The sequence below is a fragment of the Temnothorax americanus genome, unplaced genomic scaffold, assembly GCF_048541705.1.
Source record: "Temnothorax americanus isolate GAGA-0224 unplaced genomic scaffold, ASM4854170v1 Scaffold86, whole genome shotgun sequence".
Classification (NCBI taxonomy): Eukaryota; Metazoa; Arthropoda; class Insecta; order Hymenoptera; family Formicidae; genus Temnothorax; species Temnothorax americanus.
In genome coordinates, this window is record NW_027509809.1 from 45,541 (window position 1) to 69,733 (window position 24,193).

At 43.4% G+C, this 24,193-nt stretch overlaps 3 protein-coding genes across 3 annotated transcripts; 2 read left to right on the forward strand and 1 right to left on the reverse strand.

Annotated features, from left to right (window-relative positions):
• Positions 1-5,275: 5,275 nt before the first annotated feature.
• On the forward strand, positions 5,276-6,294 carry LOC143907684 (uncharacterized). The gene has a single exon (XM_077424569.1). The coding sequence runs from the start codon at positions 5,290-5,292 to the stop codon at positions 6,292-6,294; it is 1,005 nt and encodes a 334-aa protein (XP_077280695.1). The 5' UTR covers positions 5,276-5,289.
• Positions 6,295-12,549: 6,255 nt separating this feature from the next.
• LOC143907685 (uncharacterized) lies at positions 12,550-15,535 on the reverse strand. Its single transcript, XM_077424570.1, has 4 exons — positions 15,405-15,535; positions 15,243-15,323; positions 12,975-13,582; positions 12,550-12,632 (listed from the first exon to the last, which is right to left on the reverse strand). Exons 1-4 carry the CDS (start codon positions 15,533-15,535, stop codon positions 12,550-12,552), a joined length of 903 nt encoding a protein of 300 aa, XP_077280696.1.
• A 314-nt stretch (positions 15,536-15,849) lies between these two features.
• Positions 15,850-17,899, forward strand: LOC143907694 (uncharacterized). The gene is made up of 2 exons (XM_077424576.1): positions 15,850-17,227; positions 17,300-17,899. The coding sequence occupies exons 1-2, from the start codon at positions 16,605-16,607 to the stop codon at positions 17,676-17,678; spliced, it is 1,002 nt and encodes a 333-aa protein (XP_077280702.1). The 5' UTR covers positions 15,850-16,604; the 3' UTR covers positions 17,679-17,899.
• The last annotated feature ends 6,294 nt before the right edge of the window (positions 17,900-24,193 follow it).

Below are 24,193 nucleotides of genomic sequence, written 5' to 3' on the forward strand. Positions count from 1 at the left end.
TAAAGATCAAGCAGAGGGAGGAAATGCAGGCATAAATGAGGAAATCAACGAGCTGCAGAAGTCCATGGCCCATAACAAACAATTGGTTCAACAATTACAGCAGACAATAGCAAATCAATCGACCACACCTAGTCGACCACAAAATCCAGGAATGGTAATTAACGAAGGAACAATAGGTAACTATTTGCATTTTTCAATTAAAGATGCCTTAGAGGCCGTGCCGAGTTACGATGGAGGAAATATTCCGTTCGTAAGGTAAAGGTACCAATACCCGGACACTTAAGCATAGGAAATGTACCAATACCTGGACACGTATCTGTGTCTGGATACCTTTAAAAAAATATAAATTTATGAAAATAAACGTTTGGATATTATAATTGAGGTTTCAAACTGCAAGAAAAAATACTTTTATCTTTGATTTTAATTCGCGTTATACTTATAAATAATAAAGGTGTCCGGATATAGGTACATGTCCGGGTATTGGTACCTTTACCTTATATTTTGTCGAGGGTTGCGAGGAAGCACTCAGCATGGTTGTACCGTCACAAGAAATAAACCTGGTTCGCGCAGTACGTAATAAATTAAAAGGTGATGCGCATAGATCTATTCTCGGGAAAACATTTAACAGCATGCAAGAATTGGTAGAATTCTTAAGGACAAAATACGGTTCTAGAGAAACAGTTTATGAAGCCCAAGGACGGTTAGCTTACTTATGCCAAAAGAAAGATGAAAAAGTAGTTACATATGCGAATCGCGTCCGAGAATTAGGAAAGCGTATACTCGATGCTCAGAAAAGAGAAACAGGATTACTAAGCCCCGAATTCCAAAATTCAATCGAGAAACATTTAAAAATGAGTTTCTTACGCGGATTAAATAAAGAAATTGTAATATCAAAAGAAGGTACGTTCGAGGAAATCGAGAGCCGCGCGATAGAAGCCGAAAAAGAGTTAGAAACAATAAACATGATAAGACGTATTATGCTCGTGGAAAGCGCGCCCGCCGAAAAGAAGGCCCCGACGTGCCGTGTAGAAGCCGAGACCGTCGTTTGTCAGTACTGTCATAAAAAAGGGCACACAGCAGATAAATGCTGGCAGGTCAATAAACTCCGAGGAAATAACGAAAATCAAAATGGATCCGGTTATTCGCGAAATAATGTTAACAGCAACAATAACTATAATAATAATAACCGTAGACAGCTATCGTTCTCGGGTGCCCAGAATCCGAATAATCAAAATTTTAACAACCAGAATCCGAATAATCAAAATTTCAACAATCAAAATTTTAACAACCAGAATCCGAATAATCAAAATTTCAACAATCAAAATTTTAACAACCAAAATTTCAATCAAAATTCTAACAACCGAAATTTTAGCAACCAAAATTTAAACAGTCAAACTTTTAATAATCAAGGTTTCAACAATCAAAATGCAACGGTAACGTGTAGATATTGCAAGAAACCCGGTCATACATTAGAAGAGTGTCGTAGACGCGCATATAATAACAGTCTCCGCCAGAACTCACAACCTCAGGGAAACGAGCAAATTCCCGCGAGGACAGGGGCAGCCCCGGGAAACACGCAGACACGCCCCACTCGAATAGTAGCAGGGGAACCAGAGTCGGTTACCGAACAGTAAACATAACTCAAATAGAAGACGTTCCGTCAGTAAAATTAACAGGCCCAAATTTTACGGAAAATTTAAAATTTTTAGTAGACAGTGGATCAGGGCCGAATATTATTAAAAGGAATTCCGTTACTCCCGATACCATAGTGGATAAAAAGGAAATCTTAAGACTTAGTGGAATTACGACGCACCATGTGACCACCTTAGGGCTGGCACAGGTAGATATCTTAGGATGTCCAGTCAATTTTCATATAGTCGAAAACGATTTTCTAATTCCGCAAAATGGGATTTTGGGTTCGGATTTCTTTAAGCAATTTCGAGCAAAAGTTAATTATGAGCAAAATCAATTAGAATGGAATAACGTTAGTATACCTTTTGAAGAAAAAGAAGAAATCTTCACTATTCCTGCGAGAGCAATTTCGTATATGCGTGTTAATATCGCAAATCCAGAGTTGAAAGAAGGATATGTACCGCGGTTAAGCGTAACGAAAGGTGTTTACTTAGGAAACGCCTTAGTTAAAGCACAAGATGCGAAAGCATATCTGCAAGTAATAAATACTAACGATGAAGAGGAAAAAGTGTTTATTCCTACAATTAAAATATATGAGTTTGAGACGGATGAAAATCGTAATTCAGATTTGAATCCTAATCCAAATCCTAATTCTAACTCGAATTCCAATTCAAATTCAAATTCTAACTCAAACTCGAATTCGAATTCTAACTCCAATTCTAACTCTAATTCAAATTCTAAATCAAATTCGAATTCAAATTCAAATTCCAATTCAAATTCAAATTCTAACTCAAACTCGAATTCGAATTCTAACTCCAATTCTAACTCTAATTCAAATTCTAAATCAAATTCGAATTCAAATTCTAATTCCAATTCTAATTCAAATTCTAATTCCAATTCTAATTCAAATTCCAATTCTAATTCTAATTCTAATCCTAATTCATTTCCTAAATCCAAAAAATCGAGAAAATCAAGTTCGAGATCATGTTTGTATATGAAACAAAATGATAGGAAAGATAAAATAATGCAATTGCTAAGATTAACGCATTTGAATGCTGAAGAACGATTGCATGTCGTGAAACTAATAGAAAGAAATGCGGATATTTTTCATTTACCGGGAGAAAAACTCGATCATACGAATGTTTTAAAACACCGAATTCCGACGGTGGACGAAATACCAATTCACACACGACAATATAGATTTCCAGTAATCCATAAGGAGGAGATAAATAGGCAAGTTAATGAATTGCTCGATCAAAATATAATTAAACCATCGAAATCCCCATACAATACGCCTGTGTGGATAGTTCCTAAAAAACCAGACTCGAAAGGAAATAAACAATGGAGAATGGTATTAGATTTTCGTGACCTAAATGATAAAACAATAGGTGATGCGTACCCGCTTCCGAATATAACGGAAATATTAGATCAGCTAGGCGGTGCAAAATACTTTTCGATCTTTGACCTGGCTTCGGGTTTCCACCAGATACAAATGCACCCCGACGATAGTCATAAAACGGCCTTTTCGACACCATACGGACATTACGAGTGGGATCGCATGCCTTTCGGTCTAAAGAACAAATTTTTTTTTTGGAAAAAATTTTAAAACCGTATTGAAATTATATTAATCAATGCCTACAATTGTCAGACTAGAAATTGGTTAGAGTAAAAACAAAACAGCCTATGCTAATCACCGACACACCTTCTTCTTCCTTTGAAAAAATATCAATGGATATAGTAGGACCATTACCTGCAACCACACAAAGGAAACTCCTATTTGACAATTCAAGACCACCTTACACAATTTGCCCTTTCCCATCCCTTTGAGATCAATAACCGCTATTCAAGTTGCTGATGCATTATTAAAAATATTTTATTTGCACATTTGGAGCACCTAAAATAAATTAACCGATCAAGGAACGAATTTTATGAGTAATTTATAATAAAGATTGCTAAACAATTTAAAATTAAACAATATAGAACTACAGCTTTTTATCCACAAGCCAATGGAGCTTTAGAACGATCGCATCTAGTATTAGTCGAATATTTGAAACAATATGTTAATAAATTTACAGAATGGGACGAATTATTAGAATTTGCAGCTTTTTCATATAATACAAGTACTCACGAATCAACTGGATATACTCCATACGAGTTGGTATTTGGAAAATTAGCCAGACAACCATCCAGCAAAATAACAGACGAAACAAAAGGAAAAACATACGATGATTATTATATCAATAATGACAAATATTCACGAATTACAAGAATTAGCTCGGGAATGTCTAATCGCATCAAAAATAAAGTCTAAATATTATTATGATAGAAAAATAAATCCTCAAGCATTTCAAGTAAATGATCAAGTTTTTCTTTTAAGTGAGCCAAAGAAAGGAAAATTAGGCGATCAATATTCAGGGCCACATATTATAACGGACATTTTACCTAACGGTAATGTCAAAATTTTTGTCAAAGGAAAACTAAGAATCGTTCATGCTAACAAAATTCGTAAAACAAAACATTAAGAGATTGAACATGTACCGCGAAACATTTTCAATCTCAGATTTACTAATGATATCCTTTATATTGTATTTAAAACAGATGCGGGCACTAATCTGCCTAACTGTCATCGGAATTCTCTCCGTACGAGAAACCTTCGGAATACTCGGATATGATTGTGGAACAACAAACTCTAATATAACGACCGTATCACTATTAGATATAGGAGAATGCAATATACCACTAATGGAACCGCATGTAGAAGGGATAAGTATTCAGTTATTGCAATTGTCAAAATACGATTCAACCAATGTAATTCAATGTAAAGTTTCTATTTCACGAACGATTCACTATTGCGGAATGCATTCTCATGTAGCAACTGTAAGTAATGCGCATGCAGAATATATAGTCGACACAACGTTAGATCAATGTAAAAATATGCACAGAACAAGCATACTAAGCCTAAGCGTAAATAAGGTAATCTACGGATTAAAAGTAAATCAGACGACATCGCGACCCATCACTTTTGCGGGGTCTGCATCGACAGATGGAAAATGTTCAGGAGTAGAATATTCAGATCCTTATGGTACGTGGCAAAATGTGGTTGTACAAGGAATAGTAACAGTTAGCTTAAGTACTCATCAAGCAGTAATTAGTATTGAAACGAATCAAATCCATTTAAGAACGGGAACCGTTTGTCAATATGTAGACGGTAATTGTATAGATATTGAAGGAAGATATACTTATTGGGAAACTATACCTAATGATTATTGCAAATTCAGTCATTATGACGTACTGTATGAAGGAAAGGCAAAGAAAATGGTTAGCGAAACAAATGATAAACTACAAATATTATATTCCTTGTCGACACAAGATGTCACATTCGCACTTACGCGAATCGGCGAAGAGGTTCTTTGCGGATACACCTTAATTAAAACAGAACACCCAAAACTTGTAATTTTAGAAATAAATAAAGAAGATTCTTTTGCACGTAAAAGACCATTAGCTATTGAAAACATAGATATTTTTGCCTACGCAAATTTAAAATTTGCTTATGTATAACGACACATACGCACACAAATGAATCGCTTATACACAGACGTATTAAAATAACGCTGCAATTTAGAACGGCAGGTGATGAAAAACGCGCTTAGCCTTGCGATGCATGCTCCAGACGACTTCGCGTACCAAATCATGAAAGGCCCAAGATACATGGCCGTGATTTCTGGAGAAGTAGTGCACATAACGAAATGCACCCCAGGGGAAGTAAAAATACGCCAAACCAGAGAATGTTACCAACAATTGCCTGTATCGAAGGGAAACGAAACATATTTCTTGACGCCCCGAACGCACATACTCTTTAGAACAGGAATGCAAATCTCGTGCAGCAGGATACTTCCTACAATGTACCAGCTAAACGACGGATGGTACCGCATTACACCGAACGTAGAATACAGCAAAGCGCCCATGATAATGGAACCGATGACCAACCCTACCTGGCATTACAGCGATCCAGGATCCCTGGCTGCGAGCGGCATTTACACCAATCAGGACCTCGAAAAACTGAGGGATCACATAATGTTTCCCGCCGAAAAGGTCGGAATACTGAATACCGTAGCACGAGGCGTAAAAGGGGAACCGATTATAACGCAAGGAATATCACTCTCTTACCTCTTAGATGAGGACTCCTTGCAGAAAATCACAGAGAACGCCTGGAGGAAAATCTGGGGAGCGTTCTTAATTTTTGGCAATGCAACCGCAGGATTAATCGGAATGTACTTCTTCGCAAGGACGGCAAAGCTGATAATTGACACAATCATACACGGTTACGCACTACACACTATATACGGATGGTCAGTACATCTAGTCGGAGCACTGTGGCACTCGGTGACCAATTTACTACTACATCTGGCGCGAGGGACATCGAAGGATGACAAAAAACAGGGAAGAGAGGCAGGAGCACCCCCGCTCCCGGTCGAACAAGAAAACACTGCAGCGGACACCGAGCACGCACATGTCGCACATGTACACGAACACGAACACACACACGCACATACTCAACTTTTACGATCTCCTTCATATCATATTGCTGTGCAAGGCAATGTGGAAAATGCAACGAAATCTAGTATCCGCAACGGAGCTCACAATACGTATCCACAGCTATAAAAAATTTTTTTTTGTTTGTCCCTTTCACGTTTTGTTCTCTCTCGAGAAATCTGAAGTAATAACATAAGTTAAGAATAAATGTAAAATCCGAAAACTCAAGCGTTGGCCAGTACGATCTTGACTCTCGAAGAGCGCACAAGCCGTATAATTGTTCGTTACTTATATAAATCCAGGTAAACAACTATATTATACACACATATACATTAGAATAAGTTCGATTATAAAATTGTTAGTATCATGTGCTCGTTATTTAGATTAAAATGCCCAACCAGTCGAGGTTGCCGGATCTTGAAATCATATGTGGCGAAAAGCAGCCACAAATATTAGCCGTGCCACCCCGAGCGCGACACGTGGGGGGGGGGCGGGACTTGACGAACTGTCACACGAGTTGATAGGAAACCTCATGAGAGGACGGTCCAGGCTCCAAAGGGCCCTTCTTCGACGACCGGGCCGTCTCAACCAAGCCTTGCTCGAGGAGCTCGAAGGACCTCCTCAAGAATTTCCACAGGGAGGTCGAGGGGGACCCTTCCCAATCAACGTTCCCGATGTCCCCCCAGCCGCAATAGGACGTGCCAGATTTTTGCAAGAACTGGCGAATCGAGAGCGACCCTTCGCCAATCCCCCAGCTGTACCAGGGGGGCGAGCCAGAATCATGGCTGAAATTATTATACAAATGAGGATGGCTGGTCGGGGACATGGTGCTCCCATCCAGCGCGAGTAAAAAAAAAAAAAAAAAAAAATGATAAAGTGGACTTAATTAGTAATAATTTTTTTTTACTTATTTTTTTTTGTGTGTTTAGGCTGTACTTTTATATACTCCATATACATATATATATATATATATATATATATATATATATATAATTTTCCTTTTTCTTTTCTTATAAATTTTTTTTTTAGTCCACACATATATGTAATTTTTTTTTTATATTACTTCTTCTGTATTATTGATCGGTTAAATATATGGTACTTATACACGAATCCACCACGCTTCTTCTGAATTATAAGCGCACAGTTACCCTTCTTTAAAAAAAATATATAATATAAAATAAGCCTCGGACCGATACCTAATGAACGGCGACGCGTTATACAACATAAACGAACAACATTAGTTGCCTTATATACGTTTTCTTATACATTATTATTGCATTGTCATACACAAATTCAAACTTCTACTACCGTCTACCGTAAAATAAGACAATAGAAATAAGCGCGAAATATTAATGCGAGCGAAATTAATCCAAAGCGTAGCATAAGTACATTATACTATTTTATATTCATACGTGGCAACATAACGTACCACGTATGACTTAAGGGGGAAGGTGTTACGTACGGAAACTTTATATTTCCGACGACGCACGTTAAAAGTCTTGAAAGCTTAGACGACGCACGCTAGGCTCGGAATTCCGAGGAAACGGCCGGGGTTAGTGTAAATGTTTAGATTATCTTATCGGAGTCCGTTGAAGGGCTGGGGGCCAGATGGGCCCGAAACTACGCTTCTAGAATGTTCTAGAAGCTTCTAGAATACCTCCCCCCCTTAAGACGCGTAAGAAAAAGGCGGGAATCTCGCGAGGGAGATTCCGGTCTTTTTCGGGTATAAATAGGGCGGAAAAACGCCGCGGAAAGCAGATAAGTTTTAACTTCGGTCTTGACTAGACGTAATTCTTAGACTCTCTCCTAACCCTATTCGATTTCCTACGTTCCGCTATACGCTAAGTTCGAGCATTCGCGCTCAATTCTGGGACTTAGTCCCTACACTATCATACCTCATAAGACCGCGCTTCACGCACAAGTTGTATCAAGATTTATATAGAATAAAGGTAAGATAAGTTAAAAAGAAACAAGTGTAAAAATCTGGAATCTCATTTCGTAATCAACAAATCGATCACTTCCAAGACTCGACTCGCAGTTGTCGCTGACAAAGTGTGGCGATCTGTGCTGGGGCGCTGACGAAGAGTGTGGCGATCCAGTGCTTTCGCTGCCGAAAGCGTGGCGATTACGGGGTTGATTCTTGGAGGTCGTAATAATCACTGTCACTTCTGGGATTCCGACTCGCAGTTTCCGCTGACAAAGCGTGGCGATCTGTGCTGGGGCGCTGACGAAGAATGTGGCGATCCAGTACTTTCGCTGCCGAAAGCGTGGCGATTACGGAGTTGGTTCCCAGAAACAGACAATAATCTTGACAAATTCCCGAAAGTGAATTTGACCTCTACGCTGACGATCTGAGCGCTGACGAAGAGTGTGGCGAGCAGAGGGTGTGGCGGATTGGTTTTGAGCGCTGCCGAAGAGTGTGGCGAGCTTAAAATTCATTTTCGTGAACGCGGCTGAATGACGAAGAAAGGAGGTAGGCGCGTTCGTATTAAACAAATCAGATTCCAGATTAAGCAAGCAGTCATTTCTAATCAAGATCCTTTCCCCTTCCTTCAACAATTGCAACAATTAGAAAATGCACCCCCCTTTAAACCTATTACTGTCAATTTTGACGTTGATTATCCTAATTATAACCAAATAAATAAAGCTGATCCTCGTTACCATACGTATAAACTCAGATATCTTTTCGGTCCCGAATAATAAAAATAATAATAATATCCTTCACACGACTTGTCCAAATCCCTGGTAAATTGCTTAAATGCATTGACCAAAAAACGGACGAACTATAACAGTCAGAACGTGACAGTAATTCGATCGGAAGCGCGTTTATCGCGCGATTCAACAGACCTCGACCTATCTTCGACGGCATTCGCCGCAGTTTTTTATCAGCGGCGGCGGACCGTCGATGTGCGTTTGCTGACACGGCAAATTATAATGTATTAAACAGCGTCGATATTGCTGAACCTCCGAATCTGTCTTGATATGTTCGGGCAGCTTATCCCACAAATAATCTATGTAATTATAAAACTGTCGCAGTAGAATGACCTTTGGTATATACTTCAACTGCTCGGCGGTTAAATCGTAAATATCGCTGTTATCCGACACGAGCAAAAACATTTTAACGACTGAGCATATCAGCTCTACGCGTCTCTATAAATAGGCCAGCTTTCTCGATATTATTATTCATTCGTTGTGGAGGGGAGGTAAAATGCGGTTCGTACGACAATCGCGGACGATCAAAGTGACAAACTTTGACGATAGGATGCCATTAACAAAAGAGGTACGCAAACATGGAGGCATGCTACCAATTTCTATACGCGGTATCATCTGCGGTCCGTCGAATTGCGGCAAGACAAACGTCTTGATAAGCTTGCTGGAAAGTTCGCACGGTGTACGTTTCGAGAACGTGTACGTGTACTCGAAATCGTTGCAACAACCGAAATATCGATATTTGGAGAATATATTAACACCGATAGAAGAGATTGGTTACTTTACGTTCTCGAATAACAGTGACGTCATTCCGCGGAGCGAGGCGCTCCCAAATTCTATTTTTATCTTTGATGACGTGGCGTGCGACAAGCAGGATACGATAAGAGAATATTTTGCAATGGGCCGGAACGCGGACGTTGATTCCTTCTATCTTTGTCAGACGTATGCGAAGATACCGAAGCATCTTATACGCGACAACGCGAATTTATTGATTCTGTTTAAACAGGATGGTACCAATCTGAAACACATATACAGCGATCACGTAAACACAGATATGTCTTACGAAGATTTCTGTAAATTGTGTCATACGTGTTGGCGACAAAAGTACGGATTCGTGGTGATAGACAAGGACAGCGCAATTTCGAATGGTCGATACAGAAAAGGATTTAACGACTTTGCGATACCAAAACGTGGTTAGTTGTTGTCGACGCGTCGATTGAGCAACGTTATCGCAACATGGACAGCAGCGAGGAGATTAGAGAGCGCGAGAGGATAGCAAATCAAATTGCGAAAACGAGCAATTCGATTCGCAAAAAATATCACGCCTTGAAAACTGGTAAAATGGAGGAAGATATCGCGTTGGAGAGACACTTTAAGCCTATCATCGAGCCTCTAAGGCAGATTGTCGAAAACACCGTAGCTGACAAAGAATCTGACGTGTCAAAGATTGAGAATGAAACGGCGTGGGAAGACAAAGAGCCGAAGCTCAAACGACAACGACCAAACGCCTCGTTTAACGACTCTGTAATGGCTTCAACTCCGGTTACGTTGAAACAATCGATAAATGTGCCATCTAATTTGAGCGAAATAACTAAAATTTTACAACCGCAAGGCTGGACTTATTATAAATTAAGTGGCGCGATAGCGAGTCATTCAATCAACATCGAAATGCCGATCAACAAGTTGGGTATATCGCTCGGAAGAGGCGGTGCGGAACCGTACTATCAATGGAGAGGATTAATCAGAAATTACGTGCGAGATAACGCTCTTTGCATGGTCGCCACCGACATTGACGCGAAATCGCGCAAGATTCGACGGATAGCGCCGCCCGTAGATGATGGCGATGCAGCCAACAAACGCTACGTGCAGCAGAGCGTGCAAATTTTGGAAGATCGACAGGATGAAATGGAGAGAAAGATTGCTGTATTCCAGAATAATATGCAAATTACCCTAAACGAACTTCAAAAGATAATTCAAGATGTAATTGCGAATCATCGCGAATAAATAAGAACGTACATCTGATATCTGCGTCAGTTGCGCGTCATCGTCATGGCTGGTAAGAAGCAATCAACTGAGAAACGGCGGCTGGTGGAAAAATTACACGCTCCTGCGAGAAGAAATTTTTCTCGAAGACGCGTCATAGTACGCGAATACGATGACCTGTGGCAGGCGGATGTGGTCGAGATGCGATCATACACGCGATTTAACAGAGGCTACCACTACATACTCACCGTTATCGACGTGCTGAGCAAGCACGCATGGGCCGTACCGCTCAAGACCAAGAGCGGACCCGAGGTTACCACGGCGATTGCAAAAATAATTTGAGACGGCGGCAGATGTCCAAAAAATTTGCAGACTGACAAGGGGAAAGAATTTTACAACACAAACGTGCAGAAACTCTTAAAGAAACATAATATCAATCACTATTCGACATATTCCGTAATGAAGGCATCGGTCGTCGAACGATTCAATCGCACGCTCAAGAACGACATGTGGAAAATGTTTACGCGCAATGGAAATTATAAATGGCTCGACTCGCTGCCAGGTCTCGTATCGGATTACAACGCGCGAAAGCATCGAACTATCGGCATGCGACCCATCGATGTTACCCCCACGATCGCCGACAAGCTCCTAACAACGGTGTACAGCCACGTAAAGATCGCTGCTCCCGCGCGATTCAAAGTGGGCGATTCGGTACGCGTGAGTAAATTTAAGACAATCTTCGAAAAAGGATACACGCCAAATTGGACCACTGAGGTGTTTAGAATCGTAAAAGTGCAGAAAACTAATCCTGTGACGTATCTGTTGGAAGATTCCTGCGAAAAACCCGTCGCCGGCGGCTTCTACGAATACGAGTTACATCGCGTTGCTAATTCTGACGTGTATCTCGTTGAAAAAGTTTTGCGCAAAAGAAGGGATGAGGTTTATGTAGAGTGGTTAGGATTTGATAATTCACACAATTCATGGATACACAAGAATAACGTATTGTAAAAATTTATTACAGTATAAAAATATACATATATATACATATGTGTCATTTATTTCCCTAAATATCTAAATGTAATTACAATATATTTACAGCGGTATATTTACAATATATTTACAATGGTATTTACAATATATTTATAATGGTATTTTATAATGTCCCTGTTGAGGATAGAACCCGAATCCGTTGCGAGAGAGGAATTGTTGGGCGCCGTATCTTTGCCAGCGGCCCTGATCGCGAAGTGAGGCGAAAAGAAAGGGCCATTACCGAAATATCGCACACGGCCCTGCCATGGAGCATCGCCCAATAATCCTTCGCTCCCGTTCAATTTGTGCGAACTCATACGAGTCATGCGCACGCGTTTACGCGCTTTCGTGCAATAGTTCAATCACGGATCGATATGATTCGTCCTCCCTGTAACGCACCCGGCTCCCCCGCTGAGCCACCCTCATGCCGGAACACGACCATCCGCCGGCAGGCAGAATAGAAAACGCTCTCGCGCCGTAAAGTCTAAATCCGTTCGCCACGATCCGCATCCTCGATCGAGTGCCGCGCGAAACGGAGGTCATATGCTGGGGAAGTGGACGACCTCAGTGAGCGAGACCGCGCGTCTCCTCACCGACTCGGTGCACGAAAACTTAATTTCTGAGCGGGACTCGTCGCTCTCGGAGCCATCCCCCAGCGTAACGTTAAAGCATCGCCCGTGATACGCCGCTTAGTGAAATCACGCATCGCTCACTATCTCTGTAAAGACCGACTGTGCTTATCTGTGCTGTAATTAAAGAAATTAGCAAAGAAACAGCGGTATTGATTTGAAAATTCCTCGCCGATCAGCTATACGCTTCGCGCCCTTGTCAGGGCGGAATCCGGCAAACATTCGTGTCCCAAGGCTCCCTTGGGCGAGCACGAAACAGTCCCCATGGCAGCGTTTCGGTAGAACCGGGTATAATGTATCGTTTATCATCGTACGGACTTAGAGCTATTTTCGTTTCGGACACGGTGTATACCTCGTGTTTTTTGGATCTTATGCAGGTTTGCTGTCGCGTCATTTCAATTTCGTCGCGCAGACACCGCGTGTAATCGTCGAACGTTATCGACCTGGCTACGACGTTACTCTTAACACCTGTAGCCTTTTTCGTATCTTTCTTACCGTCCACTCGCAAGGCGTACATCTTTGCTCTAAGCCCGACGAATTCGATCATTATCGCACCGTTATTTTCGTCTTTCATTAAGCCCGGAACTTTTTTATTGACGAGTGGGATACCGTACGTATTATCAATCGCATAATCGCTAGTGTCAAATCTATAATGAATGTGACGCTTTATGATATCATACACATCGTCGCACTCGATGTGATAAATAAGACTGTCAGTATCGGTGTACGTGACTTTACACTTGTCGCGATACAACGGTAACATGTACTCGTGATAAAATTCGTACAAACATGTCTTGGATATATCGAGGATGCACATACCCACATAGATTGGTTTGTCGAACTTCACCTCGAGTTTTTGTATTTCTATTGCTACTAAATTCTCCGAAAAGACGCTTCGGCTATGAAAATTTGGTTTCACAATCATTGCCTCCGCGCCGTATCTACCCTCCCAATGAGTCACGAGGCGCACGTCAACGTGATTGCGCACATTCTCCATGGTTTTGCCAAACACTGCATTGTTCATCAATTTGTATAAATTTTTTTCGAAATCATTCTTGGCCAATGTCCTAAATTTCGTATTAAGTTCTATATAATCGCGAAGCCATGGAGATTGCGCGAATTTCAGTATACGGTGAATTTTTTATATACGGAGACCGTGACGAGTACACTGCTGCAGGTTGCGATAATGTATTACATAACGTTTCTTATCGTATAATGTTGCGAGGAGCTTGTCCTGCCGCTTGCCGGGTGGTTTATCGCGCGTCGGATAGAACGATATCAGTGTGCGCGTCGTGAAGATGTTGCGGATACTCCAAGTCGACTTCGAGTATGTAGCCTATCGAGGAATCCAACGCGACATCCATAACATTAAAATCGGTTACGTCGTCGACCCATTTAAAATCTGCGTATGGCAATGGTTGACACATTGCCCAGCCGTATAAGTTATTTACATCAAAATACATGAGGTACGACGACGGTTTTGATGGATCGTACGACTGCATGTACTTGTTGTTGGCCAGCGCGTATCTGTTTGAACATTGACTCAAACCGCCGCGTATACCGCGTTCGATAAACATGACCATGTCAATGTCGGTGAGCAATTCGAAATTGATGTGTGTATGCTTCAACATAGCATCCCACGTAAAACCCGGTAAAGTATAATAATACGCCGGATCGAGTCCGAAACTCGCGACGCAACTATCGCAAAAATTTTCAAAGATATCGGCCAACAGCAAGACATATCGGTCTTGAGATATAAATCGCTGTGATCACCGAGCGTTCGAATGGAGAACCGCTGCCAGACGTCGACGGCGTGCGCGTAATCGCTTTCGGATACGGTGTCACCTGTCAATGAACTGTAAAATGAGTCGCGCGATGGTAAACACAAGTCCTCCAATTTTTTTACGCAGTCAATGTATTCATATGGAAATACGCCTTTTCGTGTCAACAAATCAAAATTTTCTGCGGATAATTCACAAAATTCGCGTTGCAATATTCGCAGTTTATCCTTGCTGAGATAAGATGATGCCAATTTGTCGAGACTAGAGGTGAGAAACTTGTACGAATCGATAAATCGCAATTTGACGCACGTTTTCTTATCTTTATCTTCGGTGCTTTGAACGTTTTTTGTAAACGAAATATATTTTTTTTTTGTGATCGGGAGTAAATCTACATGTCCTTCGTATGCTGTTGCTATTTCAGTTATAATAAAATGTGCGTCATAGCCCGATAAATTATGAAACACTATGGGAATGCATTGCGAATCTTTATAATTTAAGTTACAATTCGAATGCGCGGGACCTCTGTATCGACCGGTCAGGTGACAATGGTCGCGTACTCGCACGTCGTCTGGCTCGAACGGTTCTTCGCACACGTGACAGTGCATTGCACTGTTAAACTTTTCCCACTCGTCTCGCGTGAAATCTGCCATGGGTATATTAGTGGACAAAATGGTCGTGAGCTAAACGTTTTAGCTCCTCGGTGAATCACGCGACGCAATCCTTATCGCGACGAAACCGATACATAGATAACGACTCGTCGTACGAGCAACGCACGTAGTACCCTATGCTAAACACGCGATGATGTTGATATGTGTACCTGAACGTTTCCGGATCCGCTTCCATCTTCTCCAGAGTACATTCCAGGTCGGCGTATACGACAAACGGAACTCGTTCCTTCCTGTTGTGATTTTTAAATGCCAACCACTTGTCGTTATCGCTCGGTAACTTGATCGCGCAGTCGTTCATCTCCCGACAGTCGACGGTGTGGGCAGCCAATTTCTCGTTGGAGCTGAAGTAGTGCAAACATCTGCAAAAATAAACGCAAATATTATAAATTTTTTATACACAAAATATTTTATATATTATTAAAAGAACTATAGGTATTTACCGATTGCAAAAGTATTTCCGACCATAGTGCTTGTTGATTTGTGAGCTCATGAGACGGGATAGGTTCTTGATCCATGCAAAATGTCCCACGTTGTCGTCATGCACGTACAAGAGATTTACATGTCTGTCCATCTTTCGATCAGTAACCCGTATTGGCAAGATATCAAGTTTCTTGTTATTTTTCTCGATGCTGTACACGTTGATGGAGATGTTGTTGTGATTTTCAAACCGTTTAATTTGATTTAACGTCATTGGAAACTCAATGTCCGTAAGATTTAGCACCAACGTGTAATGAGGGTACGACGATTTCCGATCTGTATGTCTCTCGGCTGGATACAGAGCAGCCACCACTGACCATGCGAAACATGCATTGTCCATTGATTGCACATTTATCACCGCATTCTTTTTTTTTAATTTCTTGTGGTATTTCCACAAAACACCCCGCGTGCAATGGATTATATTTGTTCACGTTTACCATTAAATTGAGTATACGCGACAACGCCCATCCGCTATCACGTTTCTGGAATTCCTCCAGCTTTGCTAAAGTAGACTCAATGACGTGTCTCTTGTACTACTCATGCAGATCGGACTCGCAAAAGAGTTCATAGTTTCTCGTTGCGATACTTTTATTCGCGCGTTTGTCACCCGCAACAAATTCACCATTAAACACTGTGTTAATTTTTACATTGTCATATCGCTGCATGACGTTCCGCACATGACTGAGTACTATTTCTCTCGCATTTATAAGAAATTGACGAGGGTCGATGTGTTTGAAATTTATCACCGCACCAGTCAATATACGGCTTTCAAATGCCGTATCTATCTCGCGCCATCTGAGTCCTGTCTCACTCGCACTGCATCCAGCACCCACATGTACGAAACGTTGACGTACCAAGTCTTTCAAACCTTCGAGTCTTGCGATACATGCGACCAATGACTGTTTGAGGCCGATCGATGACTGATCGATTGATAATCGTGGCCGCTTAATTCGGCTTTGTTCTTCCAATGATTCGATAAACTCGTCACATCGTTGCTCCCACGCGGCAAAGTCTTCCCTCGAATTTAACAGGGTGGATTGCTTCAACAACTCTTGCTCCATGTTATTGCACGATCCTATCGCTAACGCCATTTGTTGCATTCACGACTTCCAGTTCTCGACTATTGAGCGTATCCTCCAGATTCGTCATTTTATATTCTACTAATGATGCATCGTTTGCTTATCGTATCTAATTTCATCTCAGCAGCCGTACATCGGCGCTATTTGCAAAATTTGCAGTTTTGCACGTGTTCGATGAAATCATCGCGAGACATGTCGCGACATGTTCTTCAAAACAATAACGCTCCATTGAATTATGCAAAATTGCAAATTTTGCAGTTTTGCACGTGTTCAATGAAATCATCGCGAGACACGTCGCGACATGTTCTTAAAAACAATAACGCTCCATTGACTTATCCGAAATTGCAAAATTTGCAGTTTTGCACGTGTTCGATGAAATCATCGCGAAACACGTATGCTCTTGAAAAGAAATCATATTTGATGCCCGATGAGGTGATCTCATCACGAATGTTCTTGACAAAGATATCACATTTAACGTATATGTGGATTGTGGTGGTGGTCACCATGCAACAGCCGTACATTGACGCTATTTTTGCAAGATTTGCAGTTTTGGGTATGTATAAATGGTCTACGTGGATTCTAGAACGCAGTCAAGAGTTCGATACGGTTCGAGTACGTCGCAAACAGCCTCCAGATACGATGAACATTCATGGTGCGAACTACTACGTTCCGATTCAGGACGAAACGTGCGAGAAACAGCACAATGAGTAAGTACCGCTAATTTTCATATATACTTGTGAAAAAAAAACTTTTATGAACATATAATTGGATTTTTTCAGTTTTGATAAACCCCGCTACACGCCGCGTATTTTGGGAAGAAGATTTGCCTTGACATCAACAGCGTATAAATTTTTGGATGTTGGAATCAGCGCGGGACCTATGTCCTCTGTGGATATACTTATTGGCGATAACCGAAGCAATCGGATAATTCTGCCACATGCAACGTGGGTGACATTCATCGAAAAACATGCAGATATACAGCGACTCGTGCAGTCATCGGCACCATCATTGCTAACGTTTCGAGATCTGGAGCTTGTTAAAATACGTGACGCAGATATTGTAAAATTGACGTCGTGCGGCACCAGCTTGTACATGAAACCGTCAACTGTACTCTCTCTGTTCGAACTAGAACATTGCGTCGAGAACGTGTATTTTTAACTATGTCAAAATGTTCACGGCGTAAGTGAAAAATTCAAACAGTTTGTAACAACTTTACGTCAAAATTGTATCACCGATAAATGTAACGCAGTTACAATCTTGCGTGAATCTTATGATAAAAATTCGATTATTGATTGCGAATTATTAGCCTACGTTTTGGATACTATTGTGATAATGCGCTACATGATAAATAAATGTATATAATATGGTTAAAAATAATTTCCTTTTCATTTACCGTTCCCTTTTGTTAAGCTGTCTTCGTTTATTGTTTACTTAAATGTGTAATTATAAATTAAATATTAAGATCTGAACGATTAAATATTGTTGGCGAAGAAAAGATACTCAATCGTGAGCGAGAACGCGCGAACGGGAGAGAGAGAGAGACCGCGCAAACGAGAAGACGCGCGCGAACGGGGGCCGGGAGCGAGCGAGACCGCGCGAGGGAGAGATAACGCGAACGGGAGCGAAAAAGACCGCGCGAACGAGAAGACGCGCGCAACCGGGGGACGGGGGAGAAACATCTACGATGGAGAGATAACGCGTGCGGGAGCGTGCCGTGTGACGTCACGCGAACGCTCCGCGGCGCGGCGAAACGCGGACCCCCTCGCCCCGCTCCGCTGCTAAAACGCAAACGCTCCGCGGCGCAGCGAAACGCGGACCCCCTCGCCCCGCGGCGCCGGAAAACAGGGCACCCGAAAAACGCGTTTTCCCCCTCCCCAACCCGCGGTTCCCACCGCCCGCGGTTTCCCCCCGCCCGCGGTTTCCCCCCGCCCGCGGTTTCCCCCCGCCCGCGGTTTCCCCCCGCCCCTCACCCCTCTCAGATCCCAACAGATGGTCCAAAACCGGCCTAGCTTACCTACTAATTGTAATAACCAAAAGCGTAATAGAGATTCTTCTGGATCTTAAGTAACCTGCAAGGAATTTCCTTTATCTTTTGTGTATGCTCTGTTTATATTCTTTTTAGGTAATTAAATATCTGTTGTGACGTTGCAGCCCGCCGCTTCGTGGCAGCGCCCCGCCGCCGCGACAAGGCGCGGAAATTTGCGCCCATGGACGAGCCAGAGAGGCGACGATGAGATCTCCAGAGGCCAAAAGTCGATATCGTTTCCGCGTTTTGACTGTTCTTTGTTTTTCATGTGTAATTATAATGCGCGCGGCGCCTCGCCCACACTACGGCGAGTCTTCGAGGGAGTACCGATAACGAGAGGGGTCCGGGAGGACCGAAGACCGAGGAGGGGTGGCGAGAGCGGAAGCTACATGGATCACGGGCGGCGAGAGCAACGCGGCAAGCGTGCGACGAAGGAGGCAGCAATGGACAAGGCCGCCGATAGCGGGGCCCCAGGCGCCTGAGGGAAACCCAGCCTCACCAAATTACCTCCACGCAATACCGGCCCACGGGGTGGCTGGCCACCGCCCCGAGGTCAAATCGGAAGCACACCGGCCAGAACAAAGTCCAGTCCGCTACCCAGGGACAAATTGGAGGAATCGCTACGCCGCCGAGTGACCGTTGCGCACCCCCAAAGGATCCCCTTGCGACGATCCTGCGTTACGATACCGCGCGAGCTTGCAAGCTCGCTCCCGATTAGTCGGCGCGCCCCTCAGGAAGGGGGTGCCTCATCGATTCCGCTATCGAGCGAATCTAGCGAGACACTTTCTGGTCGTCCGTTGGCGAGTCCGAACGCTCTTCTTAAAGTACGCGATAGCCACCCCGAGTCGGGAAAATCTGTTACGCTGCGACGATCCTCCGTACGAGGTGACGGCGAGGAGCCCTACGAGGAGACATCACATCGGTGAGGTTGCCCGCAGTAATTTGTATCGGGATGTAAAGCCACGACGCCGCCCTCCGGTGCACGCTCTCGTCCGGAAAAACGTTGTAACCTCGCGACGCGTACGGTCCCTTGAGACCGCGTATCGAAAGGCGATCGACAGCGAGAGCGAAGGGCCTCGGGATGGTATCGTGGCCGCGGAATTGAGATAAAGACGCAATTGCGAGCCTCTGGAGATAGCGATAGATTCGTGGCGAAATCCGTTACTGCGAACCCGTTTCGTATCATGTCCGCGCTCGTGATTGTGTCTCGCGCTTTCCGCGTTCACGGCGTATCGGATTACCAAATATTACTTAGGTTGGAATGTAGCCCGCGTCGGCACACCATTCGCGTTAATCGGCCGTCTGTGAGAGGCTAATGGCCTTAGAGAATCATGCGTGCGAGGATAGTTAGGTTCGGATGCGTTGTTCGGTGATTGCGTGTGATTATTGCTCGCGGTAATCCCGCACATTTTCCTCGCGTTCCTTCCAGTCTTTCGCGCTACGCCGAGTACCCCGGCGTCTCCTTTTTTGCGTTCGGAAATCAATGAAGACAGTGTATTGTATTTGCCCGAATAACTGGCGCTATCCTTGGTCATTTCTCGCGTTTGCTTAAGTCCGTATTTTCGCGTTCGTTATAGTATTCCGCGTCTCCTTGCGATCGCGCCGAAATTGATCTCGCGTTACTGTGTTGCGTTCGGTTCTCATTACGTTGGGACGTGGCTTACGCCACGATTCATATTTGCGTTAGGCTTAAGATAATTGGCGACAGAATTCTCGCGCGACTCCCGGCGTTGCGTTCACGCAATCCGAGCGTGAGGTATCGTCCTTTCGCGATCTTTCCTGCGAGATCTTATGTTCTAATTCCGTGATTATTTCGTGTTTACCGTGATGTTCCAGATTACTTGTAAGTTTGGTCATACTGTATCTCTCTGATCTAATTGCAGCGCCTTCTGCGCGTTACTATGCGATAACGCAGTACTTCGTTCATTTTGGTGTCCGCGCCATCATTATTTCTTTTTGTTTCATTTCTGACGCTCGCGCGATTGATTATATGATTTGTCTGACTGACCAAAGCCGAATCGGCCATTATTGTTTCACGCGCGAATTTCTAAAGAATAAATGTTATTTTGATTTGTTAATTGCTTGAGTTTGTGGCTTTATTTATGGCATGTCACCCCGCCGAATATCGCTCCGCCCTTCATCACTCCCGCCCCAGCCCTTAGGTCGAGCTAGTCGATTCCTCGCACATCCGCACGTCTCGCATTGCGTCTCGTTTTGGTTTTTGTTTGCGATTTCGCGGACGCCCGTTGACGCGTCTGGCGCCCAACGGTAAATTCGTTTCGCGAAGTGTCGGGGGTGCGAGGGAATTGTCAGAGAGGCCTGTCATCCCGCTCTCCTTACTACTTTTGATCCGGCACACGTCCCGGAGCGGTCCGTGAGTGAAAAAGTCTTGACACTGTATATAATGTGTGTTCGAGATCCGTCGAACTTTCCTACGCGAAACATCGACTCGAAAACATTATTATATTTAACATCGAGAAATACCGATGTTTATGTGGTTCGAGCTCTGTCGACCTTGTGCGAAACATACGTTCCCCACGATCCCCGCGCCCTCGAAGCCCATCGATCGCGATCACGCGTTACGAGAGTGCTCCCTTATTTGTCAAAGCACGGAAACGGCTGTTGTGACGCGTGATGTGACCATACGGACGAATAGCGATTCAGCTCTCATCGCGCGTTCGTTCCTGAAAAACAACCTTTTTGAGTAAACGGCGAATTCGCTCGCCGGACAGTTAGTTGTTGCTGAGGATTCCTAGCCTCAAGTCGTGGGCCAGAACTCATAGTCGTCGCGTATCAATCCTCGTCTAAAGACAGCACGGCTCTCTCCCTCTTAAATCGCTGCTTAAATCGCTAATCGCTCGTTTCGTCTTAAAGTGCGGATCAAAGTTACTTATATTTTTTTTATTAAGTGTGTTACTTAGCGAGGGGTCCGAAAACTTCCGGTCGTGCTCCGCTCGCGATCGTTCTTCTGCCGCGCGCTCAAGATTTCCGTTCGACGCGTACAAGATCTCCGCTCCGCAAGAGGCTTCGATGCGAGAAGTCGAGACAAGATTTCCGTTCGCGATACCTGGCAGACAAGTACGAACGACTCAGAAGATTTCTGAATCCGCGGCGCACGATCCGTTGTTCCCCCTCGCGTCTTTTCCGTTCTTGAAATAAAGACTATATATTTCTTTGTGCAATCTGTGTTCCGAGTGCTTTAATCCTCATTCCTCCCGCGAATTTACGACTCGCGTTATCCACGCTTCTCGCTCAACTCTGAGCGGAATCCAGATTCAGGGCGACCGTCGGAAAGCGACGCCCGAACAATGTGTATGAATTCAATGATGAATTGATCCGTTTGATTGTCTGAAATGCCCTTTCGGCAAGACTACTTTCTATTTACATTTCTATTTACCTTTATCATCTTAGTCAGGAATTCAATTGTAAAGCTTGCTTACAATCATCTCAGTGCTTAATATTAAAGAACGGAATAGGATTCTTATCGTCATTGAATTCAAAGATTCTTATTTTAAGTATTGTTTTCAATTACTGAATTATCTATTTATGAAATTGTCATATCTACTTAAATGTTTTTGATTATTTGCTCGAATAATTATCGAATGTGTTCTATATTATAAATGAAACTCCATCTGCTGCAATATAGCGCATATTTCGTGTTTTGCCATTCGCATATTTATATTTTTTAATTGTCATTACAACCGAATTAAGGTGGTCCTTTCGAGAGAACAAGTATTAGATAAGTACCTAAATTTGATATATGTTAAATATACAGTAATAAGGGACATGTGTACGAAAAATCAAGTGAGGTTACCGACACTTTACAAGAAATAAGTCATTCTAAATGTGCGTTCGCGGAACGTGCCATTGTCATTCTATCCTTGTTTATATCTAATGAACGAGAAAGATAGAATGATGCAAATCGCCACGACCGAGGTTTTCAACAAATAATACATGTACTTAGCGATTAGATGAATACATTATTCATGTCTTAAAATATTTCCTGAAGTTTCCGGATTTCGTACATACCTTGAAAATAAGGGCTTGCCGAATGTTTTGCTCTGATATATGAGGTTAAATAAGTAGTGGATCCAATCGCATATTGCTTTACTCGTACTGTCATGCCTGACCTTGCAACCGTACACTTTGTGTAGGCAGGCGAGAGCGGGTGAAAGCCCGCAAGAAACGAGTTAGCGGACGCAGCAACCGGAGGAGCGAACGGAGATGACGACCGCACTCCCGGACAGCGGGCGGAGCGAATATACTCGCGAGTTCGTTGGTGTACGAGCTAAGAAAAAACGGCGCCTGCGCGACGGCGAACGCATACGGTGCAAGATGAGAATAAATCTCCCGGCGAGTACGAAGGAGAGACTCGTCGTTAGGAATAGGCGCGAAATCCAGGCGATCATTCGGGTTTTCCAGTTTCTATTTAAAAGACCGCATTAGGCCCATATGGTGATTTCTTTCTCTGGACACAAAATGGCGTTAAGCCCATATGGCTATTTCTTCCGCTAGATATACGATTCCGATGCCGAAAAAAGCATACGAAAATATATATATATATATATATATATATAAATACCCGTTTATTTTCCGGTGTATCTTCCTCGTCATGTTGGTTCCTAGAATAACATGTTTATTTCGTTTCGTTGTAAGGCCAAGAGCCGATAATTATAAGATTACGCTTACTGTATTATTTCATAACTCGTTAAAGAAATAGAATTAAGTTTCGTTGAAGGCCCGTATGGCCAGTTAGATTTAGATTTGCGTTTCATTTACCGCAGGCTGGATAGCATAACGGCCGGTAAAACGGCTCAGGTAGCACATACTTATAGGTTAGGAAATAGATCCGGCCGAGAGATACAAAATGAGGTTTAGTTGATACTTTGACTCACCGCCAGGGGGGTGACACACGAGCGAGAAAACGGGCCGCATTTTGACGCCGTCTGAACTAATCCACTATGTGGCGCTGGTAGTCACCTGCTCGGTATATAACTATATGACACTACGGACCTACCGGACCTACGGACACTACTCTTCGGTGACTGTGTTCTTAATTAATAAATGTGTATATATATATATATATATATATATATATATATATATATTGTGACGTTGCGGTTCGCCGCACCGTCGCGGCGCCTCGCCGCCGTCACAAGGCGCGGAATTTCGCGCCCAGGGACGGACCAGGGAGGCAGCGACGAGATCTCCAGGAGTCGTATTTAATCGCGTTTCCGCATTCTGATTACTTTCTTTTTTTTTTGCAATGTAATACGCGCGGCACCTCACCCACACCACGGCAAACCTTCGAGGGAGTACTTGGCGAAAAAAATCAAGGACGATCGATAACCCGGGAGGGGTGGCAAACGCGGAAGCAGCAGAGATCGCGGGCTGGCGAGAGCAACGCGGCAGGCGGGCGGCACGTGCGGCAGCGACGGACGAGGCCGCCGATAGCGGGGCCCCAAGCGCTTGGGTAAACACCCGGCTTTAGCAAATGATCTCCACAAAACATCGACCTACGGGGTGACTGATCACCGCCCCAGGGTCAAACCGGAGGCACACCGGCGAGAACCGAATTCCGTCCGCTGCTAAGGACAGAATTGAGGAGTCGCACGCCGCCGAGGGACCGTTGCACGCCCCCGAAGGA